At 49.1% G+C, this 7941-nt stretch overlaps 1 protein-coding gene and 1 long non-coding RNA gene across 2 annotated transcripts; one reads left to right on the forward strand and one right to left on the reverse strand.

Annotated features, from left to right (window-relative positions):
• The first annotated feature begins 954 nt into the window (after positions 1–954).
• On the forward strand, positions 955–2729 carry LOC123176090 (uncharacterized). The gene is made up of 2 exons (XM_044590480.1): positions 955–1201; positions 1294–2729. The coding sequence occupies exon 2, from the start codon at positions 1340–1342 to the stop codon at positions 2453–2455; it is 1116 nt and encodes a 371-aa protein (XP_044446415.1). The 5' UTR covers positions 955–1201; positions 1294–1339; the 3' UTR covers positions 2456–2729.
• Positions 2730–3337: 608 nt separating this feature from the next.
• Positions 3338–7941, reverse strand: LOC123176092 (uncharacterized). The gene is made up of 2 exons (XR_006488350.1): positions 7852–7941; positions 3338–3606 (listed from the first exon to the last, which is right to left on the reverse strand). It is a non-coding gene; the product is annotated as an uncharacterized lncRNA (long non-coding RNA).

Consider the following 7941-nt stretch of genomic DNA (forward strand, 5'->3'; position numbering starts at 1 on the left):
CCACGCACTTTTGCAGAAAACCCCCTGCATTTTTCATGAATTAACCCGCAGTACACACTTAAGTCATAACCGAACCGTTATGTTACATTTTTACGGAAACCCCCCTGACGTATTAGATAATTCATCCGCCGATCATATATAAGTCAAACAAATGTTTTTCTAAATTATCCATATCTTTTAAACCGTAACTCCGATTTTGACATGTTATATATGAAAATTGATTAGAAAAATGTGTAGAATCTGAATATGATGTTATTTTGTTTGTTAAATATTTTTTAAATATTATTTTGGAAGATATTTAAGTCAAACAAATATTTTTCTTAATTATCCATATCTATTAAACCGTAACTCTGATTTTAACATGTTATATATGAGATTTGAAGAGAAAAATATGTAGAATTTGAATATGATGTTATTTTTACCTATTAAATATTTTAAAATATTATTTTAAAAGCAAACTTGTAACCTATAGGGCACGTCCGTTTTTCTTTCGTACCGCGACGATCTGGATTGCAAATAAACAACCACTAAAATCATAAAGAGACGAAAGAAAACATCGATAACCACACATGAGCACCTCTGAAAAAACTGGCAGGGAAAAAACAACATTCAAACACACTTTGGTTTGTGTGAACACTGAGGCCACTGAGGGTTAGAAGTAGGATAAGCGGCAACATAAAAATGATGCCTCGCTAAAATAAAGGGCATGAACATATTATGGTTATTGGGTTAAGAGTGTGTGTTATTTTTTTCTCCCGTTGCAACGCACGGGCTCTTTTGCTAGTAAATACAAAAGCCAATGGTCAGCCAATCAACGGTCAACCGTGGACCGAACGAACGAAGCCTGAAATCGCGAGCGAGCCGCGACCAAGCAAGCGAAGCACGTTGCTTGATGGGCCGGCCCACGCGAGAGGGCGCGTGAGCGCCAGTTTACCAGCTGGCGCGTCAAGCGCTGTATAGGAGGTCTCCGTCAGATCCTTAAAAAAAAGAGGTCTCCGTCAGACGAGCCGCGCCCCCCATAGAAATCTCGCCGCCCCTCCCCTCCTCCTCCTCCTCCGCCGCCGCCGCCGCCGTCTTCTGTCTGCCCCATTCATCCTGCTAGGCACATCAGGGCTTCCAGAATTGATTCGCGTTCGGTGGGTCTTAGCTAGAGGTAAAATTTGGAATTGGAGGCATACGGGATCTGATTCCGCTGCTGCAGGTAAGAACTTGCAACAACTTTCTACTGAGATTAATCCAGATATATTTGGTTTCAACAACTTTTAGATGTGTATAACTCGTATCTCTTGATAGTCAGGATACTCGACTAGTGCCTCGCCCGGTTAATTTGGCGAGGACGATGAATCGTGAGTTCGCCAACGTCATAGTGCGCGGATCAACCTCAAGCAGTAAATTTTACTCGCTGCTCCGGGTCAACCTCAAGCAGCACCTCTTCCACCGCTCAGCAGCAGCAGCAGAAAAGGCGAGGCCATCGACGATCCCGAGCTTGGAGCCTCTGCCCGAGCACAAGATCAACTTCTCGACGCCGCCAAACACGGAGGGCACAACGGACTTGCACTTCTTCTCCCTGCTGAAAGGGCAGGCAGAGGGCCGTGTCATGTTCGCCGACCCTTGCGCCAATCCCGTGATGTACGACATTGACATGGACGCCGTCGTTGCCATGCCGGAGACTAACTTCTGCAAACAGAGGGACTCAATCTCCTTGTCCATGACCAGGCCTGGGAGCCAAGACGACGAGCAGCACTATGTCTTGAGCAAAGAACCGGAGAATGTCTTGTTTGAGGTCTTGGAGTACGAGAGGAACGGCTCCGCCAGGGGTCCATCCGCTGGGACTCAACGGAGGTGGCACTGGCAACATCTGCCCTCGCCGCCGATGCGTGGACCCTACCTGCATGACCTCCACATGAGAGCGGTCTTCCACCCCTCCGCGGCGGCGGTGGTCGATGAGACGACTTTGTGTGTGTCGTCTGTGGAAGCCGGAGCCTATGCCTTTGACACGGTGGAAGGTGAGTGGAGGCAGGCTGGAAGCTGGGCGCTGCCCTTCCATGGCGCGGCCAAGTACGTCCCTGAACTCGGCCTCTGGTTTGGCTTCAATGCTACCATTGGCAACACCCACCACTGCCTGGGTGCCTTCGACCTGTCTTCCTGGCCGCCGGTGGAGCACCGCAGCTGGAACTATCTCGATCCGCTGCCCGACGAGTGGTCGACATGGCAGAGGCACCTACTGAACCTTGGCTCAGGCAAGTTCTGCATCGCCACCAGCTTTCAAAATATCGAGTGCCGCACACCATGTAATTCAGCAGGCTACCCTTTACACGGGCTAGATGATGAGATGGTGGTCAATGACCTTACCATCTTGACAGGCGTCGAGGTTGTGCGCTGTGGCGACGGGCTCAAGATGATCAACCACAAGTCTAAACGCCTTGAAGGCATTGAAATCCACTGCGTGCTCTGACCCAAAACTCGTCTGTTTCTTCGGGACTAGATGTGTGTGGGGTTCATTTCTTCTCGGATCGTAATGAAATTATATGCTATGGCCATGAACAAAACTTTGCAGGATGCGCATCTGTCCTCGTATATAAGATTCTCTATTCAGATCTTAAATGACTGAATCAAAATTATCGAAATTTTTTTTGCCTGTGCGCAGCTGGCATTTTACTCATTTATTGTGAATTTTGGGCCCTTGTGCTCACTGATAGATATATAAACTGAAGCCGGGGGTTTGAGCAGGGCTTGCTTCAGTTCTACGATTGAGGTAAGGGCTTTGAGCAGGGCTCAGTTCAGTTCTATGATTCAGAGATTCGAGTAAAAATTACTATCACAAAATTATACATTGAACATCTGCTTCTATATTGCTTTGGCCGAAAGAGATTTTTATTTTACATAGATGCATTGGGTGATACCATTAGTTCTATTTATATACAACCCATGGAACATGGGTCAGGACAACAGGGCTGGGCTTCTTTCTAATGACCGCAGCCTGATCCGCACGCCACCGGCAGGAGAGCCTCCAGTTGTGAAACTACAGTCACACCCCTCGTCAGTGCCAATGGTGATGTCGGGCCATTCACCTCGACAGACAATCTGAACTCTGAAGCAATGTCCCTTGAATCACTTCCAGGATCGACATTTCATATCTAGGGTTCCTAATTTCCCCCAGGTTACTAACTACGCCGTTTCATGTCCCGCAAGTCTGCTAATCAAAATCGATCACTATTTTCCAAGCAATCGCAATTCCTGTGCCTACAGTTACACACGTGTAATTTTAATCCTATCTGCCAAGCCCCACAAATAAAACAGTCACCTCTACCAAATACTAATAACGGAGCAAGGTGAGTTCTCAGCTCAAACACACAGGATATATATTAGTCACGTTTCACCCGCAGATGTGCCGACCATCCTTACATCAGCAATGTTAATACTTTTTTTTTGAACCGCACATCGCCCCTTTTCATTAATAAATAACGGAAATACATCAGTGCAAGCTTCAGTCCATCGCACCATCATCTTGAGCAGCAGCACAGATACACATCATGTTCTTCGCATTCTCACTGAGCATCATTGCCCCACGCCACATTGCCTCCTGGTCATCACTCTTCAGCAAACCTGCCCCATAATCCAGAAATACACATGAAGAGAACACCACCTCAAAAGGGATTTTAGGAAATTTAAACTCAAAGGTTGTTTCATTGCGACAGTTCCAAATGGCCCAGCATATAGCCGCGAGACCAAAACTGTAGAATTCACTCCCATCAGGTAAAAACTGTAGTACCACGAATTTTATTTTTTTGAAACAGAGGCAAAAGCTTTGCCTTTTTCATTAATAGAGAAGAAGATAGTTGTCCGGTTAATTACAGGAAAACCGTGTGAAAACCGGTACATCAAGGGTCAAACCCACACACAGACCCGACAAGCCAACAAGGACCCCGCAGATGGCGCGCTACAAAAGCCATCCCGCGAAACAACATGCGGACTACTCCCAGAATAATAAGCACATGAGAGGAAGGCACATACTAATGGCTAACATCATGACATGCGGTCCCCACGCCCGAGGCGACGCCTGCCAGTTGGTTGACATTCTTGATCTTCACTGCATTGACAAGGTGAATCAACCCTTGGGTGATCGCAGGCACGGCAGAAAGGCTTTTGACCAGCTCGATGAAGACGTGTAAAGTGTTTTGGCCCTCAAATGCCGATGCGCATCCCTTTGCAATGCCCCACACCTCATTGGAGGCAGAAGTAGAAAGGCTAAGCTCGGTGGCCACACTTGTCAAACAAGGCCATAGACTTGACCGACGCATGCTGCCCTGCAGACTCCACGGCAGCAACATACCCTGAGGGCGCCAACCCAACCTTGTCGCCAATGTCATCAACACCTTTGCTCCCATCTTTTGGTAGCGTCAAACCATGAACGGCAGTGCCTAAGGAGCAAGGTCCCTGCAAGGAGGCTGGGCTCAACCCACGCTCACCATCAGACACCTCCGCCTGCTCCAAGAGGTCGGACGCACGTGCCAACCACAGGCACAAAGAGTCCTCCAGCTTGCGCAGCGGGCGGAGCGCAAACTCAACCAAGCTTTGCAGCTCTGCACGAAATGAGACAAGCATAGCATCATCAGATGTCGCAACACCCTGATCAACAGAACCTTCGCTTGGAGCTTCAACAATCCTTGCAGACTCAGGAGCTTGCACACACATTGCGGGAGCAACAACCGAAGCCCAAGAGCGCCCATCTGAGGAAGGGCGAGGCGGAGCTGGGGGGTCACGCACACAGTGGCGAACAGCTTCAACGGAGGAGTGACGCAGAGAACAGTCCCTCTCACGGTGTCCAGAGCGAAGACAAGTGAGGCATCGAAACGGGTCGCGGCAGGACGCAACCTTGTGGTCCGGAGCCAAGCAACAGAAACATCGACCACGGGTTCTCCTCTTGAATGTGTCGGCTTGCACAGACCTCGCATCATGAAAGGTCGGGGGCGTGGAAGACTTGCTGCAAGGCACATGACAACGGGGACGACGCCTTCGTCCGACGTAAATCCAGGGACCATCCCCAGGTTGTGCGACCACAACTTCCGCCTGATCGCAAGGATAGCAGCAAGCAGTCGACGCACCGACCGCACCAGAGCATGAGCCTTCGACAACAGACGTTGCCGTCTTCGGTGCGCCAGGTCCCCTTTGCCAGAATCGCCGTTGTCACGATCCTCGCCTGAACCCTGGCCATCTGCATCGACCAGAGATGCCCACGGCCCCGCATGAGCAACATTGGCGTCAACAGAGCACAGGGAATACTGGGAGGCAGCCGGCGGCGACCGTGGAGCAAGCTCCTCCTCTCCGTCGTCATTGTCGTCCTCCTCCTCGCCAGCGGAGCTCCAGAGGGGCGGCGGTGGCACTACCGACATCACCAGATCGGGAGGAAGTTTGCCCACATCCTTGAGAACAGAGCTACATGGCAAGCGCTTCATGGTGCAGGGAACGATGGTCGGCGGCAGATGGGCCAGCTCCACACTCCCCTCGCCATCGACGGTGGAGCACCGGGAGCCAGGCCTAGCCCTGAGCAGCACCCCCATGACATCGTCAGGAGCATCGCTCCGGACAGCCGGAGGTAACCGAGAGACGGGATCCAGATCCGCCTGATCTGGATCGAGCGGGGGAGGGGTGATGGGGATCGACGCCGGTGGCTCCGGCAGCTGGCTGGAGGAGGCGCCGGCCAAGGTGGCGGGTGACGGAGCTGGGAAGCTCGTCGCTGCAGCCGGTGTGGTCGCCGCTGCAGCCTTCGAGGAGCACGAGCGGGAGACCTGCGCACTCCGCCGGCCACCGTTCTCCTGCCGCATCCTACAGGCTGGGGGTAGCGGCCGCGAGCGCGGGAGCACGCGAGGCGCCGGTAGGGTGGCCGGCGGGGCCGGGGTGGCCGCCGCCGGTGGGGGCTGGTTGAGGGGCGCGGGGTCGGGGTCGCGAGAGAGCCGTTGCATTGTATAGTACCACGAATAAAACTGCCAAATGTTGTTAGGGCACAACTTGGTGCCAAAGATTGATCTCACAGTTCTCCAAACCACCCTAGCCAATGGGCATAAGAAGAAGAGATGCTGGGACATCTCTCTCTTGCTGCAAAAAGAGCAGCGCGGATTCCCGGTCCAATTTCTCCTGCTCATAGCATCCCTGGTCAACACGGCATATTGAAAAAGTTGCCAAAGGAAGATATGGATTTTAGAAGGAATTTTAGCTTTCCAAATCCACTTAAAACCACAACCCGTGATATTTCTCTCTATGTGTTCATACATCAACTTAGTAGTAAAAATCTGCTTGGGGCCCAAAGCCTAAACAATCTTATCAGGATCAGAGGTAATATCCAGCCCAACAATAAAAGAGCACATCTGCAGTCTAGCAATATTACCAGAACCAAGAAGCACATCCCTACCAGCCATATAGCACTCTTTTACTTTCATAATAGCCTTCCAAATAGGGGAATCAGAGAATCTGCTTTTGACCGTGGCCAGTGGCCACAGAATCTCTCTGAAGACATTTCGCTTTAACTATATCTTGCCAAAAACCATCTTGAGTATCAAGTTTCCACCACCACTTGTTAAGTAGACTGATATTTTGTTTCTGGAGGTCCTTGACTATTTCATTTATCTATCACACTTGTCTCTGTTTCACGTATGCCGTCCTTCTACTTATATCTTTTTATTGAGGAAGACTAGGCTCATTCCAAATCATATAGGTGTCTTGTATGATATTGCACTCAGCAAGAGGCCCTGCGCATGTAAATTGTCTGCAGAATGAAGACTATAGTGTCCTGGGATTCCTGTAAATTATCACTCTGGGCATATAAATTATGTGAACACTGTATTATAGCTCCAGAACCAACAGCCCATACACGTATAGTAGAGGGTATTAATTAGCTAAAACAGGCAATGAACAAAAAACAGTTCTATAAAATTCTGCTACATGCACGCTGAACAATGTATAGATACTACAAAATGCTAAACAAGAACGATCAGAGTCAAGGACCAAAGTTACCACCAGACGGATTCATAGCGGCGGCCTCATAACACGATGAAAAGAAGAACCAGTGAAATAAACTCACCAAAAAACAAGCGCATCAAAGCAGGATAATTAATACTCACTCGGTCCGGGTTTATTGAGCCCCCTGTGGCCTGTACTATAGTGTCAAACTTTGAGCATAAATAGTTAATTAATAAAATATAAACTAGTTTAAGTCACAAAATCACATGGTGGGAATACTCTTCGAAGCAGGGAGCATACCCAAAAGTTCACTGCCACAAAGAATCGCGGGTGTGGTCTGCTGGGGCCAAGGCGGGCGCGCATTCTACACTCGAGATAAAGGTAGGAGAAAGGACGGAGAAATCCTCAAGATGAAGTTTTACTAGTTGACTCAAGCGCAGAGGTAAAAAAACTAAAAATATATGCTAGAATTTAAGCAGATAGCATGACCAATAATTTTAATTTATAATTTTTTACCAAAAACAATATTCCATAAAGAAAGATGCACCATGATGCTTTCATTTCTTCTTGCAGCCATCAATTGCCTATTTGACTATTTCAACCATGGAGATAAAAGCTAAGCAAATATATTCATTCACATCTGATGAGAAAAACCATGGAAGGATCAATCCAATAACAGTGACACATAGATAAGTTTTCCTTAGAGCACGCAGTGGATTCTATTGTCCTCCAAACTGTAACACTCAGACTTGTGCTTGATGATCTGGAAACCATTGACATCGCGCACCACCTCCACACCGGTCAAGATGGTAAGCTCATCGACCGCACCATCAAGTGGTGTGCACGAGGTGTGCCTCAAGAGATTTCGAAAGCTGGTGGCGATGCAGAACTTACCTGAGCCCATGTTTAGCAGGTGCCTCTGCCGTGGCAAGCACTCATCCGGCAGGCGGCTGAGATAGCTCCAGGAGTGCCGCACCACCGGTT

The sequence above is a fragment of the Triticum aestivum genome, unplaced genomic scaffold, assembly GCF_018294505.1.
Source record: "Triticum aestivum cultivar Chinese Spring unplaced genomic scaffold, IWGSC CS RefSeq v2.1 scaffold5821, whole genome shotgun sequence".
Lineage (NCBI taxonomy): Eukaryota > Viridiplantae > Streptophyta > Magnoliopsida > Poales > Poaceae > Triticum > Triticum aestivum.